The sequence below is a fragment of the Cryptotermes secundus genome, unplaced genomic scaffold (assembly GCF_002891405.2).
Source record: "Cryptotermes secundus unplaced genomic scaffold, Csec_1.0 scaffold5, whole genome shotgun sequence".
Lineage (NCBI taxonomy): Eukaryota > Metazoa > Arthropoda > Insecta > Blattodea > Kalotermitidae > Cryptotermes > Cryptotermes secundus.
Window position 1 is genome coordinate 2,785,932 of NW_019724742.1, and position 22,157 is coordinate 2,808,088.

Consider the following 22,157-nt stretch of genomic DNA (forward strand, 5'->3'; position numbering starts at 1 on the left):
AGAGAGAGAGAGAGAGAGGTGAAGGAGACAGTTGTAGATGTTACAGATTGCTGATCACAATGGCTCCATAGTATAAGGCATGAACTGTCTTTGCTCGCTCGAACACTGAGGTCGTGAATTTGAATTCCACTCAAGTGATCGATGTCTGTGTGCATTTATTCTGTATCTGTATTGTCCTGTGTATAGGTAGCAACCAATGAAAAGGCTGGTCACTTGTCCAAGGAGTTCTACTGTCTATGTAAAAACGATTGCAGTACTGAAAGAGGCTAGGGCCCAACAAAGAGCTGCAGGGCCATTAATGAATGAATGTTGCAAATTACTTATATATTCTCTTAAAGATAATGGTATAAATGTACTTTCTTCTCATCGTGTTATGGTTATCGTGAGAGTAAAATTGGATCTACTGTTGTAGATCCACCAATATTGCAACACTTGTTTATTCACAAGTGTTGAAATATTGACAGATGATAAATACATGGACATTAAGTTAAACAACTGCAACAGGATGCTAAAACACAGAAGTATGTGATCATTTTATACATTTTAATAATTTCATTGTGGAGTATTCATTTTAATATGTTGACAGTAACATACATTGAAAATTCAAAATGACCATAATGGTATAGAAGATTTTTGATGGAAGCAATGATTAAGAAAACTTACAGTATATACAACCTCTTTATTTGACCGTCACAACACAGCAAATAAAAGGTTGTATATATTGTAACATGGCAGGATGCATGAAATTAAAATTAAAACTTACAGTACTTGGATTTTAATGGGTGACCCAGAGAATTTTATGGGCATTTTCTATTATGTATTTTATAATATTTATTGACTTTCATACAAGGTTTATTCGTGAAGGAAAACTGGAACATTACATTTCAGTGTACAGTGGCAGTTAGTGTTTGATCATTTACAAAATGGCAGTGAAAGGACCTTTGTTGAGTTGACTGCCCTATAAATTTGGTCTGGCAAGGCGCCATATATTGACACACAGTGCCTTGCTGCTTCTTGTCTTGCCATCTGCCCAACTGCTAGATCTGTTCCTCATTTTTGGTGTGTAAACTTGATGGATCAGTGAAGTTATACTTGTGATTGACTTTTTAATGCTTAAAATTCACATCCAGATTCTGTGTTACAATGTGGCAGTTAAAAAATTTACTTCATTCACCCGTTATTACATATGTAACAAAATTATATTTCATCTATTTCATTTACACGCTTCTTTAATGGAATGAAGCTGCCACTAAGAGACATATTTAGCAAAAGTTGAAAATATTCAGTTTGTTGTGTTGAGGAATATGAACATTATTGAAACAGAAATTTCTGTAATTGTACAGGTGCCCAACAGCTGGAAAGACTGTCCCTTGATGAACTTGATGAGCTGGAGGATGAAGAGGATGAGAAAGTGATCCTTGAATATCGCAAAAAACGCATCACCCAGATGAAAGCTGAAGCAGCAAAGGCTCGCTTTGGTGAGGTGAGGGAGATCAGTGCAGAAGACTATGTGGAACATGTGAACAATGCAGGCGAAGGTGTGTGGGTTGTGCTGCATCTCTTCAAGCAAGGGTGAGACTGCTTGATTCATCCTGCTAGTTGTACCCTTTGTATGTCAGATCTTACCCTGTGCTATAGAGGAGATGTGCATACTCATGTCTTTTGTTAATTTTGACACAGTGGCTCAATATTTCATGTTAACAAGAATGAGCTTCTGTGTTTTTTATCTTCCACAAGTCCTGTATCCAGTCTGTCATTGTTGTGAAAGACAGTGAGGATTATTGTCTTCTGGGATGTAGCACCATGTAGCCTATTAGGTTGGCACCCTTTGCAGGGTCTAGACTACATCACATCACATCCCAGAAAGAGTATTGTCCGTAGTCACCACTGTCACAACTTCAGACATCACATTTCATGAAGACAATTGACATGTAATTCCATCCAGCTGAAGGTTGAGGTCACCATGAGCTTGAATGCAGCAAGCGGTCGTTTAACAGGTTGCTGTTCTGGTCATTTAACTAACATGAGTATTATGTCTGTGCAGGATCCCATTGTGTTCACTGCTCAACCAACACTTGTCGCAGTTGTCTGTGAAGTTCCCAACCACTAAGTTCCTGAAGAGCGTCTCGACAACTTGCATCCCAAACTTTCCTGACAGTAACTTGCCAGCCATATTTATATACTTCGAAGGTGACCTCAAGAAGCAGCTTGTAGGGCCCCATGAGTTCCGAGGCATGAATCTGACTGTGGATGGTGAGTGTGTATAAATATCAGAAGTCGGCATCGACCTGCCACCACTTGCTGCTGTGTTCTTCGTTAGGCAACACCGAGATCTGCGGTTCCTACCCACGCATAAGCTATAAGCCTCAGCTGTCTTCTTTCTTCCCATAATTTATCTTTTCAGTTTCTTGCCATCTCTTTCCTCTCCCTGCAATGTTTTCCAGTACCTGGCAAAACTAGTTTATTGTGAGTTATCCCATAGGTCTCTCTTTCATTTAAATTTTAATTGTAATGCCCTTTGAACCATTTGATGGCATATCTTGGCTGTCATTTCAGCTGCAGGGACAGATGTTTCCTAGAATATGCATGTATAACTTGTTGTAATGTATTTTTCTGATTTTTCCAGTGCAAGGTTTTGGTTCTTGCTGCTCTCCTCTTTTCCCACCTGACAAGAATAGAGGAATCTACTTTTGAGGGGAAGTGCCTTTGGGGAGATTCCTCTTACTGCTATCGGTAGACTGAGTGAGACCAGCAGAGAAAAACCTGTAATGGAATGTATGTTTTGAACTGGGAATGGGGCATTATGCTTTCCAAATTCAGAAAAGGGTAAGACATAGGAACTACACAAAAAAAAATCGGTGCCAGATCTGTTGATTCTCTGAGCCGAAAACTTACTTCACACACTATGTTCTGACTTCACAGTAAAAATTGCATTTCAGATTCACTGTCTTCATAACTTGTGAAGACTGGCTAAGAAACTGTCACAGTCTGTGTTGCATTCATTAAATTAGTACATTTTAAGGCCCAGTGAACAGTGTTCGAGATATCTGAGATGTGTAATAATTTTCTGGGTAGAAAAGGTAAAAATATCCCTGTAACAAGCTGTAGAGGCCCATAGGGTTTTGAGACCCCCTCCCTGTCTCTAGGTTGAGGTTTGAAACTGGAAACCCATGAACACCAAGGCAAGAGAGCTGCACACTGGGCCACAGTAGTCAGTTTGACTTAGAGTAACAGTACAGCCAGTGCATGGGTTATGTGAGTAAGGGAGAATGAGATGACACACAGTTATCCTGGCAACCATCACACATGGAAGTGAATTAGAAAACTCTTCTTTCATGTATTAGATCCAGCAGTTTTGAACAGTTATATTTTTCTTTGTTCCTATTATGGTATGAAAACTTCACATAGAGAATTTTATCTGTGTTTAGAGTGGAACATGCTGGCGTGAGCTTTAGAGCATCTTTGTCCATAGGGGCCATTAGATAAGCCACCAAACCAGTGGACTGGGTGGAACTGGCAGTTGAAAAGTACCATCTTCTAGGATGTCATGCAGTGTAGTCTGGCAGAAGTTACTGTTGCTTCCATTTTCTGGGTCCCTGTCTACCTGGCTTACTCCTGTACCCTCCCTGTCTTTCCGAAACATTGATAAATTTCTTCCACACTACACAGCATTACGTCCCATAATATAGTACTCCTCATGGTCCCTGCTGTAAGAATTTGAAATCTCACAAGACAGTGACCTGTTACAGAAAAATAACTGTGTTCGGAATGTGGGATTACAGGAAGTTCTGGAAGTGCCTAAAATGTAAGGTTGGTTTCTGTGTGAACAAAAATTCTTAAACTCACACAAAGCTGCAGCTGTAAAAAATACAGCAGACAGTGACCTCTGATCAGAAACAGAACTCTGTAATTAGAAAGTAAGTAAAAGAAATGTTATAAATGTTTATTATCTTGGAAAAATTAACTGCATTAACAGAATTTAATTTTTGCATTATTTGATTTACTGTTAGATTAAATTACTATTTATTTTGTGAATTTATGTACCATACTTACTGAAATATTGTAGTAAAATTTAAATACTCCACCTGTAAACTCATACATATAGTACCACTAGGCAATTTAAAATCTGATGTTTGGAAGGTTAATATCTGCTTTTATTCTTTTTAAAATTGACTTAGGTATGTTTCTTTAATGTACAGCCTCTCAGATGTAATTTCTTGCTTACAGAACTGGAGTGGATTCTTGGGCAATCTGGAGCTGTCCCCACACAACTGGATGAAGACCCTCGACCCAAAGTGAGAGACGTGCTCTTCTCCAAGCTTAAGCATAATGATGATGACTTGAGTGATGATGATGATTGGCAACTGAAGTAGAATTGTGGAGCTGGTTCATGTCTGTGGCATGTGTGTTTTGATAGCAATGCAGGAAGAACAGTCCACCTTTACCCTCTGTTATTGTTAGTGCCAGTTTTGTGCACGGAATTTGTTGACCCTCTTTAAAGGACCAAAATTACAGTAATCTAACCGCACAAGGGTGCATTTTTCCAAGGAGATTTGCAAAACTTATTTTGTGGATTATGGGAATGATGTTTTAAACAGATCAATGCAGTAAAACTTACTGCTTTGTGTTATAGCCCAGCTTGCCAAATGCTGCAGCATGGTACACATGTTGCTGTTTTATCATGAGGCTAACTCCATTGGTGCTGAACAAAATCTTTACAGTGCATTTCAATGACAAAGAACTTGTATAAAATAGTTAAAGCTATCCTTCTAACAGGCTGTGAAGGCTCATAGGGTTGTGAGAGGTCAGGGCTCCCACATCTTATAGAAAATCGGCTCACAGATGGCAGTAAGGTTGTCAGCCTTATGCGCCAGCCACCCCTTACACCCCCAGGAAAATTCCTGGTACTCAATTCTGTTAAAGGCGGAATCGACCTCATGGTCATAGTGCAGCTGGAAAGCTTATGTAAATTGAAGAAAAAATGCATCTCGATGGGAATCGAACCCACAAAATTCTGGCTTGTAGCAGTGCCTCAACCAACTATGCTACCACGTGCCCCCAAAAAAGTTGTAAGGCAATGGAAATCATATTGCTATCTGAAACATGCCAATCCAGTCACCTACAGTTTACTGTGTGTGTGACTTCTGAGCACATCTGAGCTGTTAACATGGTGTACATAAATATCATTTTCTCCTGCAGATGTAACTCAAATACAGTGAAACTTTAAATGTCACTTATTGACGCTTGAAATAGTCCAAATATACAGCAGTTCAGTTACTGTTTTTTTTTGGACATTATCTGTTATTCTGTTTTTTATTTAAAAGAAGGTTTTGCAAACTGAACTCTTCCTGTCCTCGGGTGAAAAGTCTACTCAGTTGGGCCCATTCGACAGAGCTAAGCATCATCCCTGGGCTCAACTGAGAATGGAGTCTGAGTCTAGTCTCCAAAAATGTTGTTTTAAATAAAGAAACAGGTTGATGGATCATGTCCAAGAGGTCAATAATTGTATTAATACAGCATCATCACCACAAACTTTTAAATCTGTACAGTAGTTGTTGAGTTTTTCTCACTTGTTCTCTTCCATGCCTTTTTTCAGTGCTGTAAGCTCAGTATCCAAGTTTTGTGGGAAAATGGTGCAGCAGGTACTATTGAAATATGGAGGGGGATGTCAGTAAAGTACAAAGTATTTAATTCAAGATTGAAAAGCGTTTAATTTCTCTTCAGAAATGGAAGGGGTTCTGGTTGCATAGTTGGTTGAGGCACTATGCTACAAGCCGGAAGGTCACAGATTCAAGTCCCGATGACATCATTGGATTTTTTTTAATTGACCTAATCCATCTAGCCACACTATGGCCCCGGGGGTCAACTCAGCCTCTAACAGAAATGAGTACGAGGAATATTCTTGGGGTAAAGGGCGTCCAGCGCATAGGGCTGACAAACTTGCCGCCATCTATGAGCCGATTGTATAGAAAATGTGAGACCTTCAACATCTCACAACCCTATGGACCTCCATGGCCTGTTACAGGGATAGCTTAGCTTTACTTTTTTTTTTTTACAGTGGAAAATGTGGGAAATGAATTTGTGTCATGTATACTTTATTTTGAGAAAAAAGCACATGAATGTAAACTTTTTACAGAGGTCCTAGTAATGTGTGTGTGAAAACAGAGAGCATTACCAGCATATGCTATGATCTGGATAAGACTTATTTTTAATTTGTTCACCTGTAGGCTTGCCAGTTCTGCTAGTAGTCTTGATTCTTTACAGTCGCTTGGTTGGTATAGTTTGCTTGCAGACTACAGGCCACAGCGTTTTTTTTTTTGGGGGGGGGGGGCCTCCTTACAGTCTACCGAAAGATGACGGNGGCATTTCGCGACCATTACCCAGCAACAGGTCTGCACAATACAGTATGTTGTATAATTCTCCATTGTTCCTTGACCTATTTCTTCAATTTTCTTCTGTTCACTTCATTTTCTGATCATCTTCATAGTGTTATAATTGTCTATCCCTTTTCATATGTTCAGACATTTGACATGTTATGTGTGGTTGGGTGCCAGTGAACTTATTTCACAATGGGTGGAAGTTGGGATTTTTGCAGTTCCATGATAAGTTGCTTGGTGATGAGCTCTTTGAACAAGACATTTGTGGGTGTTTCAGAAATGGTAGGTAAAAACATAGTTTGGAGCACATTTACTGGGGCAATGGGACATTTAGGATGTATGGAATGATGATTGCCTGGAAGATCATGTTCAGCTGGAGGATCTGTCCACATGCACTTGCCTTGCTTCTTCAGAGCAATAAGTGACTTCACATTCAACACTTACTGAATAATAATACAGTTGTGGGTGCGTGTTAGTTTCGCAAATACTGATTCACTGAATGCGGAATCGTCTCCTTAGAATGCAAGTTGCTCAGAGTTGTAACCAGAGTGTAATAGGTAAAGATGTCCCTGTGCCATGAAGATGTAAGGGGGAGTGGATGTATAGACCCACGTTTTCTTGACCCCAGCAATAGTTGGAGATGAGTGGTCAGCTTCACACCACAGCCGCCTTACCCCTGGGGAAAGAGTCCCCAGTATCCATTGCATAGGAGGTTGAATGGGCCCCAGAGTTGGTCTGGACGACATGGAGAAGTAGAAGTTCTTGCCCCCACTGGGACTCAAATTCTGACCCCTTGGTCATCCAGCCCATAGCCAGTTGTTATACCAACTGCACTATCCTGGCTGATGATATGGAGGATAGCTGTGGTTATATTAAATAAGCTGTAGTGGAAATATTTACAAGTACAGTAAATGTACTTTGTATAGTGCCCAAGCTGCTGAAAGAGATCAGTTTTTCAGACCTTGGCACTAGCAGTCACAGAGACAGATGCCACATGCATGACTGCACTACTGTCTGCCTATCTACACTGTTCAGTATGTAACATCTTCAGTGCTGTGGTGTTAGTCCCTGAATTAACATGTGTTTTCTCTCATCTCTTTTTTCCTAATATGTTTTGTTATCAGGAAACATAAAATGTAAGTCACATTCAGAACTAATAAAACTTGCAATGAAATGTTTTCCAGCTCTCTTAGTGCTGTCATATCAATCTGTTAACATTTTATAGAACTGAATCCTGTTTTAGTCTTTCTGTAGGTTACATAATAACCATCTCATAAATATTTAAAAAGTATGGTTCTTTATTTTTCTTTCTTGTTCACAACATGTTTCAACCCTTGTGAAATACAACAAAGCTGACTAAACCTACTGTAAATTCTGAAGAACTGACAAGTGTACAGTTGAAATAACATATCCCTGTATATGATTTATAGCTTTCATATTGACTGGTTGCAGTGAAGTCTTCTTGCACCATCACAGCCTCATGAAGATGGAATGAGTATCCAGTGTTTTAGAGATTGTCTGTGTCTCCATCATGACAAAGGCACAAGAAAACTTAATTACAATTCTTCCCTTTTCATGGAGCCATCATGACTATAATGGATCATAAGAGGCAGTCTTCCTTCAAAGCAGGCATATGTGTTGCAACTTGCCTTATTGTTATATTCTGTAGTCACAAACAGAGTTGTTCATAAGTAAAATTCAGATGGTGTAAGGCAGACAATAAGTAGACTCCTCAGGGCCCTCTGCCTCCCAATCTAGTGACCAGCCAATGTCCATTGTTTTCTGAGTACACTCGTAACAAACAGAATATTAATGTCTTTCTTTGGATTATTACTAAAATGATATTTTTTTAATTATATTTATTTTTTTAGTGTACAGTCCCCATGGTTGTAATGCTGTGTAGTTTTTGCTTGGTTTATTGTTGGAGGCAGTAGAAACATCAAGCTTTCTTCGAAGTACATGGCATTGAAGCCCCAGAGACTGTACTCTTCATAGTCAGTCCTGTAAGAACCTCAAATCTAGCATATTTATTTATTTTGATATGTTGTACAGTGTGTTCTTGTCACAATCACAAGAATGAATTTAGAACATGTAATGAGGCATATAATGTCTGTAGAGTTCACAAATGATGTCACTTTGCATTTATTTTGTTTACTTACTTTAGTTTACTGAATTTATCCAGTAGTGGCATGTATATTATTATACAGCAGTGGTTCCCAAATGGGGGGGGGGTCCACCTGGGTAGGAATGAGAAAGTTCCAGGGGGTGTGATGCCATGAGAAAAGGAAATAAGTTTTTATGTTTGAGGACAGTGTGACTTCCCATGTCATAAGTTAAATTAACATTTACCTAATTTTGGAATTCCTGTTATTATGTATGCAGTGACTGAAATACTATATGTATGAAATTTAAGGCACATTTCAGACTGGTCAAGCAGGTAGAGGGGGTGTTCAGTCAATTTTGCTGTGTGAATAAAGTAATCCCAAGGTTAGAGAAACATACAGCCTGTTCATAGTGGACTCTGGAGCTTTCCTCTGTTGCCTGCAAACTACAGGAAGGAATGTTGCAGTAAAGTCTTATACTGCAATTAACATTTCATAGAATTTGTATGACATAAAACATACTGTGGACATGATCAAAAGCATGGTATGTCTGAATCCACGGTATAACAAGGGCCTACTGTAATCAGTTTTTATTCTTACCTGATATAAGCAACTCTTTTGTAAGTGCCTGTCAGAATTATTCATCAAGATATTAAAATATCGATGCAAAGACTGTACATATACCTACTCATATAACATTGACCTTGACTATGTCACATTGGAAGGAAAATTGATTGTTTGTTGCTGAATTATTCTTAGTGGGGTGAGACTGAGTCCACTTTGTGCTGTGGCCACTACTGGCCTACTGTACCACCCCCAGATGATAGATGAGGGTGACTGTGGAGCTGTTGGTGGAATGAAGATTGGCAAGGGAAACTGAAGTGTTTGGAGAAAACCTGCCCCGGCGCCACTTTGCCCACTACAAATTCCACATGACCAGACCCGGGCCACCATAGTGGGAAGCCAGCAACTAACCACTTCAGCTGTGGCACAGCCTTTGGTTGCTGAATACACGACAAAATCAGTCTGCCTAATAAAGCTGATTTTGACGAAACTGATGTTTTGTGTGTGAGCCTGTAGTGCACATAGTGTTATTTTCCTGAAGAAATCACCTATAAAAGTAAAAGTAAAATTGTCCCCGTGCTTAACTAATTAAGCACTATGCCATGAAGGCGTACAGGGGAGTGGATTTTTAGAGCAATATTTTCTTGATCTTGGCACTAGTTGGAAGCGAGTGGCCAGCTTCATGCCCCAGCTGATTCACCCCCAGGGAGAGCCCCTGGTACCCATTAGATAGGAGGTTGGATGGACCCCAGAGCCAGTCTGGACAGGGCGAAAATTCTTGACCCCACAGGTATTCAAACTAACCCCGGCCATCCAGCTAGTAGCTAGTTGTTATACCGACTGTGCTATCCCGGCTCTCACAAATCACCTATGCAGCTTTATTTATGAAGACTGTCTCCATAAATTACTGAAATTTAGTTAAAATCATTAGAGTCATTTTCAAGAGCTGGAATGTTTGTATTCACCAGGCACCAGCCTATGATGGATAATCTTGAATTCTGAATGTGACATGCCAGCTGAAAGCTGAAATAACGGAACCAGAAGAGGCCACTGTTGCTAAGTGATGACTCAGTAAACACATAAATTGGACTTGAAATGGACAAAAATATGATGAGTCCCAGTGGGGCCTGAAACCAAGAATAACTATGCTGGCAAGGACCAGCAGAAATTTACTGCTATGCTAAGTCAGTCATGAAGCATTGCTCATAGTTGGTGACTAGCTATAAACATGGAAACACAGGAATTTCCACTGTTAGAAGGCACTGCCTTGCAGCAACTATGGAAGACATAACAAAATGAAAAGAATAGGAAATGTGGTGTAGCAATATATAGTGAGTGCATTTCAGTTACAAATTCAGACCCCATGTGTAGTCACTAACATGTGACAATATGAATAAAATCCCTCCATGCAGCCGGGCACTAGTGAGGTGCACATCCATACATACAGACTGGTGGCACACCACGAACCACTTTTTGTAATCAAGGTGGCTCAGAATATGTGGATGCATTGAAATCTTGGCTTGATGTCTCTCACCATCACAATACCTCCTCATAAAACTATATGAGAGTAAAAATAGGATGTCAGACTTTAACATTTGTTAGCCCTATTCATTGCCAAGTAAAGGTCACCATGCAACATTTTCATTTTAAAATTTATATTTTTATTCACATTTTTGGTACAGGGCAGTAAGGCAATAGTTTCCCAGTGTCTGAATATGAAACTACTGAGCAGTATTTCATTATTTGGTATGTGCTGCTACAGTTTTCTTTGGATTTACTTGGTTTTTGGACTTTGTTCATTGTTGAATATTCTAACTAGTTCTTTTAGTTCTAGTCTTTTAGAATTGCAAATTATGAACAAAGTCCAAAAACCATGTAATTCCGAGTGTTAAACTCCATCATGACAGCTCTTTAGAATCTAAGTGTTCTTTGGATTGACAGTATTTTTCTATTGTGCATTAGTTAAGGAGGCTTAAGACATTTTCACTTTTTGAGAGGGCATTGCAGCCCACTTCAAAAGTTACTTTCTTCCTTTCTTAGATGGAAACCAGGAGAGACATGGTCCTAAAAGCAAATATTTATGTGTGTGATACATTTTGGCATGAAGCACTAATCCATGGAGTGGAATGTTCAGTCAACCCAGCTAATGATGTAACAAATAGCAGCTCAGCTTGTACATTCTGACCTGTGTGGAATACACACAAAATTGATAAAATAATTATGGGCTGGGCCATTGTGAGGAATAATATTAATAGGAGTGCAGATTGTTAAATTTATATCTGTAAATGCTGGGGGTGTTTGGTGAAAAGTAAAAGGGAAATATTATGTCAGAAAGGTTGTGAACCACTGTTGTATAGATTGTTGGAGAGTTCATTTGTGTCTTTATTGATTTACATAATTTTATATTCTATATTAAGTGATTAAATAAATGTGATTGACTCAAAAATGTTTTGAATTTTATTCTGTCTAGTGTACAGTATTTGTCAACTATGTAATGGCTGTACCGACATCACTTGTATATGGTTGTCACGTGTCAAAGTGACTAAGACGTGGGTTTGGATTGGTAATCATATTTATTAACCACTTACAGGTCATAACTACAGTTAATTACACTACTGCTGCTTTACAGAATGTACAATCACTCCACACTAATCTCTTCAGTTGATTTGCACTAGTCTTCATGAGTTTATAACAAACTATAAAAGTCACCGAATCACACATTGCAAATATTACATATAAACGAAATCTTCTATCACGCTTAAGTCTTCACAGGCCAACTTATAATTCTTCAACTACGAACTTCCCATGGCTATCTCCTTACTTGTTTGCTTGCTTCTGCAGTTATTATTCATAACTTGTAACTGCTTTACTTATATGGCCAAGGAACGGACATGGACCTACAGTTAACATAAATTACATGATTGCTATCCAGCAAGCCTATTGGTGCATCGGTCAGATCTATAAAAAACACGTCACATGATCACTATCCACTGTTGTGATGTCACTGCAAACAGAAAATATGGCTTCCTCTATTGTTGCATGACCTAGCAATGTGCTGTTTACCAAGAATCTGTCTTCATGGGAACTTGTCTGTCAACACATTGCCTACCAATTGGTGTACACGTAACACAGTACACAGTTATTAACCTTTGGATGTGAGAGTGTCTCAGAAAGAACAGTGACAGTCCTTGGGCCAGTCTCATCTTAGATCAAATGGGATCAGAGAGTAGTGGTAACTGGAACTTGCCTTCTCTGGTCAAGTTATACTTCAGCACCTCCTGTTTGCTTGGGCAGAATATGTCACATAGGACAATCCTGCTTAGTGTTTGTATCAACAATTCTAACTATGGTGAGGACCTGGAGATCTCAAAAAATCAGGCACAGCTGTAGTTCATTTGAAATGGTATATCTTCATCTACCAGAATGATACCACATTGGCATTGATGCACATGTATCTGACTACTGTAAAGGTTTAGGATTTTAGCTCCTGAGTAAACAGTCAACAGTTGCTCTCTGCCACTTTGGTTACCTATAGGATAGACCAGATGGGCTTCTCAAAGAAGCAGCCCATTCCTGGGCAGAAAGCTGTAGGACAGGTAAAAACAGACAGGTTAGGAAATATATGCAACAATTCTGGTGTGTTTGCTTTGTTATCGCCTGTAGCTTTTCAGTCTGGATGAAAGAATAAAGAATCGGAAGTTTGTTTCCTGTGGACTGACCGATAACCTTCATTATCAGCTTCATAGCCTCAAGACTTTGTGTGTGCTGTAGTTAGTGATCTTTGGAGTAACTCAGTGAAACTGTCACAAGTTCTTTAAGTGTCCAGTAAATCCGATAATCAACCCAAACCCCGTTTATAATAATACCATGTGAAACCTGACCAATGGCTGTTGTACTGTTCCTTGTTTACCCAGCTGTTACTCGGCAATGGGTCTACATGTCACAATATGTTAGGGGAAATGGGATGGCATTTTATGTTTCAAAATATTGTCAGTATTATTATGTGTTAGTGACTAGACACAGGGTTTGGACCGACTACTGAAGCTACTGAACATTTATGACTCATATCTACAAACACAACACTATGTAGGATTTGAGGTTTCCACAGCAGTGGTTATGATCGAGTACTATCTTCTGGGATATAACGCTGTGTAGTCCGTTTAAATTCAGCCCACGTTTCAGACGAACCATCACCTCCATCTTGATGGTTGGCTTGCAACCTGCTTGCATTCTGGTATCTTGCTTGGCTTATTCAAAACCTGAAGTCGGTTGACTTTCAATAACTATGTGAAGTTATATCCCAGAAGATGGTACTCATCAGTTATAACGTTCTCAGTGATCTACATGATCCACAAATAATGACAGCTGCAAATAACTGCTATTTCTTCACTAATCATTCCTTGGTAGAAGCTTCTTTTACTGCTTCTGTGCTCAACAGCTCCTGTCCCTGCTGGCTAGCAACAGACTGTTAACCACCAAGTGCAGTCCAGACCAGAAAGTTGTTGCTAGCTTTCATCCAAGACAGTCATTCTTGGTTCTGTCCCATGACTGACTGACAGTTGTTAGCTGGTTCTCTATTCCCACAGTCCTGTCTGTCTGGTAAAGTGCTGCTGGCCTCCACTAGCACAGTCACTGTTGGTTTCAGGTTCTGTGACCACATTTTTCTGTCACGATTCCCTGCGGTCCTGTAGGTTGGTTAATTTGCTGCTGGCTTTGCCAGCACAGTCATTCTTGGCTCTGGGCTTTGTGAGACCCTTGACCATATTTTTGTCTTGTAACTAGCATAGCAGTAAACTGCTGGCCCTCAACAACACAGTCATTCTTGGTTTCAGGTCCTGACAGGATCCATGACCAAATTTTTGTTTGTTCCGTGACTCCAACTGAGTCCTCCTGTAAGTTGGACCACATGGAAAACACCACACCCAGCAGTTCCTAAATTGTTGTGTGCTTATTCATTGCCATAAGAATGTATCTACTTAACCATTGCCTAGCAATGGTCATCTCCTCCTGCTTTCAGGCGTCATATCACAATATAGTTCAAATATTTTTTTTAACGTCTACCCTCATGTAAGCTACATAATTTTTGCATATACACATTTGACATTTTGCTTCACTGCTGGGACACTGAGTTTACCAATACCAGAATTCAGCATTTGTGAGGAAAAAAAGCTGATGCACAAATAAAAATAAATGTTTCAGAAGATAAATATATTATGTAGTATTTCTCATCTTGAGTACTGTCTTATAATTATATACTTCTAATACAGTTGTCAGTTCATGGAAAATAAACTGTCTAATTAGGATGACAGACATTTACAAGTAATGCCTTTCCGACATCAGTTCCAAGTTAACAGATAAGCCAACAAGATAAAATGCCAGTGTTTCATAAAGGATAAAAATTCACACTTCCCTATGTTGCCTGCTCAGTGTTCTTGTGGACGAAGCTCGTGAAATGGGCTGAAAGATAAAGGAAAGGACATATTAATTTAGCCAGCAGAGGAGTACTGAATATGTACAAGAAACAGCAGACTCAGTTTGAAGTAAAATTGTAAAGGAAATGAGACACCAATGTATTCGAACTTCTCTACCAAGACTGAGCAGGTGCTTGACCAGGTCTACTCTATTAGAAAATGTTGTTTTTAAATGAAGACAAACATTTCTTAAAATATTTTTGGAAAAATCATAGCCATCTACCCCAACTTGGAATTTCTATAATGATTCAAAATAAGTTCTAGAGAAGCCTTGATTTACAGGCAAAAGTATATAGTGTGCTAAATGTACTCATTTCAAAATAATGTTTAATTTACTACAGTATATACAGATGGCAATTTGGCACATATAACCTGTTCATTATTTAATACTCATTACAAAGGGAATGGCTAAACTTATTCAGAATGGTATAAAAGATACCAACAAAAAAAAAGTCTGGTTCTCTACTCTCCTGTGGGGCAATACAACTTTATTAACATCTTGTGAAGATCACAAAGACATCTTGGCTTTTATGCTATTTCATCTGCTGAATGTCAGTAGTTTCAGAAAGCTTAAAGAACAAACAAGATCTTATTTTCTAGTTACAAAAGTAAATTTGTTCACTCTTAAGGTTTAAATCAATAAATGAAGAATATACTGCAAAAACAGTCACACTAAATTGTATAACAGCTGTGTGTCTTCAATGGGATATAGTTACTTTTAATTTCAGAAGGAAGAGCAACTTTTACACTTTAAAAATAAATTGTGCACTAACTACAGTTTTAAATCTTCTCTTATGGTGACATGAAAATGACAGCGGCAACTCTGTCACACAAGTGACAAGTCACATGCTTCCCAATGTAGCAGCCTGGGTTTGAGCCCTGCCACTGGGGCAGGTTTTCTCTGAGTATTGCAGTTTCCCCTGCCAATTCTCATTCCCCCAACTGCTCCACATTCATCATCATCATCATCATCATCATCTGGGGCTGATACAGAGGCCAATTAGTGGCCAACATACCAAGTAGACTCAGTTTCATCCCATCCAAAGAAAAAAAAAACAAACAAAACTGAACTAGGAGCCTCTACCCACAAAAACCAATGTGTCCAGGTAATTACATTGAGATCCAGAACAGTAAAGTTTCAGATGCTGGATCAAGCTGAACTGACTGCAGGATCACTAAAACAATTATGAGAAGTTTTGAAATGTTAGGATATAAAATTCCTGAAATTTTAATATCACTGACTGCTGAAACACAGCAACATTTGCTGATGGGCAGTGATTGAGCCAGATGCCTGGAAATATGGTGATTGACTGGACATACAGCTTGAACAAAAGAAAAATACATACAAAATTTTGGTGGGGAAACCGCTTGGAAAACGATGGAGATGGCAATATAACATGACAGTGCATCTTAAAGGAAACAATAGTTTGATGTGAAGAGTGGACAGGACTAACTCATGATCATATGCAATTGTGGGCTTTGATGCTAGCAGTTTGAGTCAGCTACCAAAGAGATAGTTAGCAATTTTAAAATTAAAGCATAGTAGGTAATAATTTATACTTCTGCTTCTGGGAATAGGTCACATAGAATGTTGCAGGATTACCATGTTGACAAACTATGCAGCTACCATCTTACCCTGCATGTGGAAACTACAGTGTATGGCAGAAAACTGAAGAAAATTCTGTACTGTATAACTCTAAATGCTGAAGTTATTAAACTCCTCTGACAAAAACACAAGAACAAGAATGATGGGAGCAAATATACATCCATGAGCAACAGAGTTCATCTTACTATTTTAACAGTTTATGTTAATGCTTTCATTGCAGATTAAAATTTTTCTCTAGAAACCTTTGACTGCAAAACTACAATCACAGCTCTTTTGTAAATAAATGACTTCCTACTAAATAGTTATACTCACACGAGGCTGTGGATCTTCACCTAGCATTCTCACACGTATACACCATCGTAGGTTGGAATGATTGTCTTCACCAGGGACTTTCTGCTGTCTCCAGATATCCTGGTAATGATGATACAGCTTTACTGGGTCACATCGCTTAGGAGCTCCTGCTTGTTGCCCTGGTTGAATATTCCGTGGTCGTATAACTGTGAAGCACAAAAGGGGCACACTGAAGGTTCTCTAAAAGTTCATAATATAAGTACGAGTATTTCAGATATGTGAATATTTTATCAGTAAACATGCCTATACCGTTGAACAGTACTGTTGGTTTTATAACTGAAATTTATCCATAAGACTTCCATCAGAGGCTGTGTCACAGCTCAGATGGATACTGGCTTCTCACTTTGGGGCCTCAGTTCAATCCCAGGTGACTTCATGTGAGATTTGTGAAGGATGAAGTGGTATTAGCTGAAGTTTCTCTTCAATTTCCCGTACTAATCATCATTCCACCATTATTTCATAACCATCTATAGCTGTCACCTGAGTATTATAGCCCTGATCAGGCAGCACATTATCACATCTTCAACCTTCAAGTTGGGGGCTTCATCTCTGACTGACACTGAACACGGTACTATCTTATTCAGTAGCAACACTATCCTTTTTCTCACTTTTTCTTCCCTGTTCATAAAACTGCTTTATATGCACATAAACAAAGAAAATTACAGATGGGTGGTAACAATCTGCCACTGAGAATTGTGAAGTAAATGAAATCATAAACAATTTTCATTTCTCCTCACATACTTCACCTCCCCCATGTATATTTATCAGGCGTGAATAGCAATCCTACTGAATTACTGGGGTTTTGGACTTTTCCCATTGTCTGGAATTTTAGGTAACAGAGGACACAATGTTTTGGAAACCATATCTGTTCTGTCTTTAGGTGAGAAAGGAATATGGAAACATCCAGTTTCCAAAACATCATGTCCTCTATTACCTAAAATTCCAGACAATGTTAAAAGTCCAAAACCCCAGTAATTCTGTGTGTCATCCACCATCATCAGAACCCTTTAGAAGCAATCCTACTGTTACAGATGCCAAAAAGGGAATGAGAAGGAAAACACATCTGCTGTCTGGGTTCTGACCGTCAGCAAATTGTTGCATGTGATCAGAACAGCTGTATGCATGGGAACATAAATTTGATGCATGGACTGAAGATAATGTTGAAACCTTGCTGAGTAAAATTCCATGCCTTGTTTGGGCTAAGAACATGCACAGGGTGCCAGAAGGGTTCCCCATAAAGAAGATATACGACTGTCAATGTACTGGACATTCGGCCACTTGCCAAGTCACTCGGGTGTCAATATATAAGACATTTGTCCTTAAAAAGGTTAAGCAGCATTATGCATAGTAAGCACCTGGATGGGGGACCAGTTGCGAATAATTATTTGGTACATGCCATGGCCTTTATAAGGACTTCTTAACAAACAGTTCCAGGTCCAGTCCCAACACATAACCATCCACCTTCTAGACTCATCTCCTTGTATGATACATCATGCCTCATGGTCCTTCCTTCCCATCCCCACTGAAACCCACCCTCAACCAACAGTGATTTCATGCTTTCCCAGCTGCTCGACTCACAGCAGAGATAGTTAAGCAACGTTAAAGCCGGTGAGCACTTTGACATGCAATAGCATCTGATGTTTTCTTTTAGCATTCTGTGGCTCTTATTAGGGCCATTTCACAACTTTCCCTGTCCATTGTCCCTACTGGCTCAGGTGGGGTACCAAACCTCACTTTTTCCTTGTGGTTCTTTTGAAACAAAAATCCATATATATATATATATATATATATGCACAGAAATTCGCCATCCTACACATTTCAAGATGGAGTCAGCATGTGCCTCCAAAATGCTGGCAACACTGCCTACATCCATACAGCATAAAGGTCCAACAGCTGAATCAACAGCAGCACTGTGAAAGTAAAAAAAAATTCTGCTTATTTTCTGCAACTGCTACAGGTGATACATGGAAATAATTTGGAAAACAATGATCAAAAGCTCTGAAATTAAGACTGGGGTCTTCTTGGATGTTTATGTAATCTGATGGAAGGTTACAGACATTTCACTATTGCCTAAAGATTAAGGCAGTACATTCCCCTGAAATGTTGGTAACTACACAGTATCAAATCCCAGAAGACTGCAGTCAAAATAATCACCACCATGAAGACCTCAAATCCCATCAATTCAGGAAAATCTTACATTCTCAAGTTTCCATTCTGAGAATGTATCAACAATAAACCACTAGGACTCACATGAATGTTTTGCTTTCACAGATTCTTGAAGGTTTTCTACAGACTTTAACTTTTGGGCTTCTTCCTGCTTTGAAAAATGTGCTGATTTTTTTGTTATTCCTGCTGTGTTGGGTAGAGCTGCAGAACCCGACACACATGCTCTACTGGAGCCGTCACCTAATAACAAACAGAAGTAAGAAAGTGAAATGAGGCAGCTCCCAAAATTCCAATTATTGTGTCCCCTCTCATATTGCTGAGCCAGGATAGCGCAGTCGCTACAGCAACTGGCTATGGGCTGGATGACCAAGAGGTTAGAATTCAAGTCCTGGTAGGGTCAAGAATTTTCTTTTCTCCACATTGTCCAGACGGGCTCTGGGGCCCACCCATCCTATCCAATCCGGGGGTAAAGCGGCTGGAGCATGAAGCTGACCACACACCTCCAGCTAGTGCCAAGATCAAGAAAATGTGGATCTATACATCCACTCCCCCATATGCCTTCATGGCATAGTGCTTAATTAGTTAAGCACAGGAACAACTTTACCTTTTACCCTCTCATATTCTTTTATAAAAATAAATAATATTACTAAAATGTTAACAATATTAAATCATTAAAGAGTAACTCATTATTAAGATCATAGCTTATGTTTTAAATCTCATCATCTATCCAAAGTTTCACACTTGAACACTCACAACACCATGCCCAGGATTGTTTATTAATGTTGCAAGTGTCTGAATTTACCACTCATTCTAGAATTTTCGCCTTGTGTTTCACATAAATGCTGAAAGTCAAATGAGTCATCCCTAACAATCATACAGAACTTTCACCTTCTTCAACACATTTTAAAATGTATAACTTCAATTCATAACTACAAGCCTTCCATCTACATGCTTTCATCTCAATGCCATGTAAAAACTTACACAGAACATCATCATTTAACGTCCCAGTTAACATTGTTTCGTTATTACATTGATACCGTTTTCATAGCAAAGACCCATAAAATATTGTGTTAACTCATTATAATGTCATTGTTCATCCCAGATTTTAGGAACATGGTCGAAGGGAAGGGTTACTTGCCCAAACAAATGGTTAATGTTGACATTTGGCCATTGGTCACCACAACACAGGTACCCTCCTTTTACAAACACCCAATTTATTAATTTACAATACAATAAAGCATGTCAATTTGTACCTATTTTTTACATAACGAACTTCATTTTGACTTCTACAAACAAATTTGTAAGTTCAGCAACTTTTGCATGAAAAGAACGTGAAAATGTCATTTTTAATATACAAATTTTCACCTCCCGAACAGTTTTCATGGGATAAATTGCCTTGGAAAATCGAGCAATACCACACTAAATGTTAAATAAACATCACCTGCAAACATCACCTGATTGCATGCATTTATAGCCAAATATACATGTATTTACTGTCACATTCATATTATTTATATTGTAATGCATGTTAAGGGGGCACAGAATGTCTAAGAAATATAACCTACTTCTTTCTTAACTTCCTTAAGGCAAAAATTGATCCACTTTATATCATTCTGTTTCATATAAAATTGTGGTTTATGAGAATATAACCATGAGTTAAGAGGATTTAGCATAAATATTTCTCAGTAAAAAAATTAACACCAATGTTGAACAAAATCAACGAAATTGAACCACAAAAATCAGCACCCTGATTAACATGCTTACATGATGAAGCATCATAAAATTGCAACTGGCTTCATTTTTTCGTGCTGGCTTGCTTGAATTTAACATGGCAGAGTTAGTGGAAACCAGTGACAAGTATTACAAATATCTGTATCAAAGGCAGTGTAAGTCTATGGCTGAAGAGATTTTGTTGACTTACTAATATGTTTAAGTTGTATTTCTGGAGGCTGTGGAACTGACAAGAGTCCTTGTATACTGTTCATTTTTCCAGTCTAAATTTGGCCATGACTACTAATTCAATAACAATGTAATGACTGTAAAAAGAAAGGTAAAGCTGTCCCTGCAACAGGTCAAGGAGGCCCAAGGGGTGTGTGACATCAAGGCTCCCACATTTCGTAGACAGTCAGCTCATGGATGGCAGTGAAGTTGTCAGCCTTGCACGCTGGCTGGCCACCCTTTACTCCCAGGAAGATTCCTTGTACTCTTTTCTGCTAGAGGCTGAGTCGACCCCATGGCCATAGTGCAGCTTGAAGGATTAGGTCAATTGAAAAATCCAATGACCTCATTTGGACTTGAACCCACGACCTTCCAGCTTGTAGCATAATGCCTCAACCAAGTATGCCACCACATGCCACATGCTACAGAATGACAACTAGAAAAGAATTTGTCAAGTTAACAATCAGTCTACTTTGCATAATGATTCTTACCTGACTGTACATTATGTGCAAATGACCTTGTACAAGTTACACATTTCTGTGCTGTGGTATCGCGAGACTGATCTCTTCCATACTTTTCAATATGGCTGTTTTCATTTCCACTGGGTGATGAGGTTGAGTTACTGGTCCTCAGTGTCTCTAGTGAAGTTTCTTTGTAGGAGCTTTCACTGAACTCAGCTGAATCTTTACATGTGCATAACAGGTGCTGATCATATTTAATAAGTTTCTTCAAGTCTAAAAAAACAAGAAAACAGATTTTATGACCTTAGAATTATCTGAACCCTTATACAGGCAAGATTTGTTATGCTGACAGTACAAAATAGAATGTATAATGTGTCAGTAATGATAAAAAGAATTCAATGATGCTTTCTGTGTGTTAGGCATTTGCGTTGATACACTAATAATAACTATATGACAAAGTAAATTCTGTATCTTACAGAACACATGTCTGTAAAGATGATCATAGCACAACCACTACAAAAATCAAGTGCGGAAATGGCACATATTCTTCATACAAAAATTTCCTGAAGTAATGTAAAGAAGACTGGCAAACACCTGAACACCAGAGATGTACAGGACTGTGAGAAGGACCATTCAGAAAAACCAAGTGAAGAAGACACCACAGCCATCATCCATTTTAATTATCCAGTTGTTACATTACCTTTAATAAACTCCCTTAATTGTTCTCCCGTTATGTTACAGTATCCTAGTCGATGAAGATGTGCTTTAACTTCCTTGGGATCCAGTTTTATGGTCATTTTTGTGTAAGTTACATTACAATACAGCCTATAAAAATGTAAAACATTATTGAAAGATGAAACACAACTTCGAGTATCAAACCAAATTGACATATACTACATTTCTGTACCTACCCGAATAACCCAATTTACTTCTACGTCTTACAACACTGTATCAGTATGATCAGTATTACCGAGTTACCGAGTGCCAGTACCGTAAGCACCTTCGACGCCTTCGATCATTTAAATTTAAAACGCACTCACCCCGGTAACGACCTAACTACCCCACAAGACCAATCAGCGTCCGGCGTGCTGCATCGGGACCGGTTTATTGGTCGGGTTGGT

General features: G+C 38.9%; 2 protein-coding genes across 2 annotated transcripts in view; one reads left to right on the forward strand and one right to left on the reverse strand.

Annotated features, from left to right (window-relative positions):
- The window catches only part of LOC111862645 (viral IAP-associated factor homolog), a 12,228-nt gene extending 7,387 nt beyond the window's left edge, over positions 1–4,841 (forward strand). The window contains exons 3-5 of the mRNA XM_023848172.2: positions 1,344–1,572; positions 2,045–2,253; positions 4,228–4,841. Coding sequence (XP_023703940.1) covers positions 1,344–1,572; positions 2,045–2,253; positions 4,228–4,373 — 584 coding nt within the window. The 3' untranslated portion in view covers positions 4,374–4,841. The remainder of the gene's footprint in view (positions 1–1,343; positions 1,573–2,044; positions 2,254–4,227) is intronic.
- A 4,985-nt stretch (positions 4,842–9,826) lies between these two features.
- LOC111862648 (hydrolethalus syndrome protein 1 homolog) lies at positions 9,827–22,108 on the reverse strand. Its single transcript, XM_023848178.2, has 6 exons — positions 21,948–22,108; positions 21,737–21,861; positions 21,067–21,309; positions 18,722–18,877; positions 16,433–16,617; positions 9,827–14,500 (listed from the first exon to the last, which is right to left on the reverse strand). Exons 2-6 carry the CDS (start codon positions 21,831–21,833, stop codon positions 14,444–14,446), a joined length of 738 nt encoding a protein of 245 aa, XP_023703946.1. The 5' UTR covers positions 21,834–21,861; positions 21,948–22,108; the 3' UTR covers positions 9,827–14,443.
- Between the last annotated feature and the right edge of the window lie 49 nt (positions 22,109–22,157).

Bases quoted from the DNA above. Each gene is read 5' to 3' on its own strand.
- LOC111862648 (XM_023848178.2), bottom strand. From the start codon at position 21,833: ATGACCATAAAACTGGATCCCAAGGAAGTTAAAGCACATCTTCATCGA. The intron at 18,878-21,066 runs GTAAGAATCATT...GTTTGTTATTAG, and splicing joins TGCACATAATGTACAGTCAG to GTGACGGCTCCAGTAGAGCA. The intron at 16,618-18,721 runs GTGAGTCCTAGT...TGTGCTTCACAG, and splicing joins TGTGAAAGCAAAACATTCAT to TTATACGACCACGGAATATT.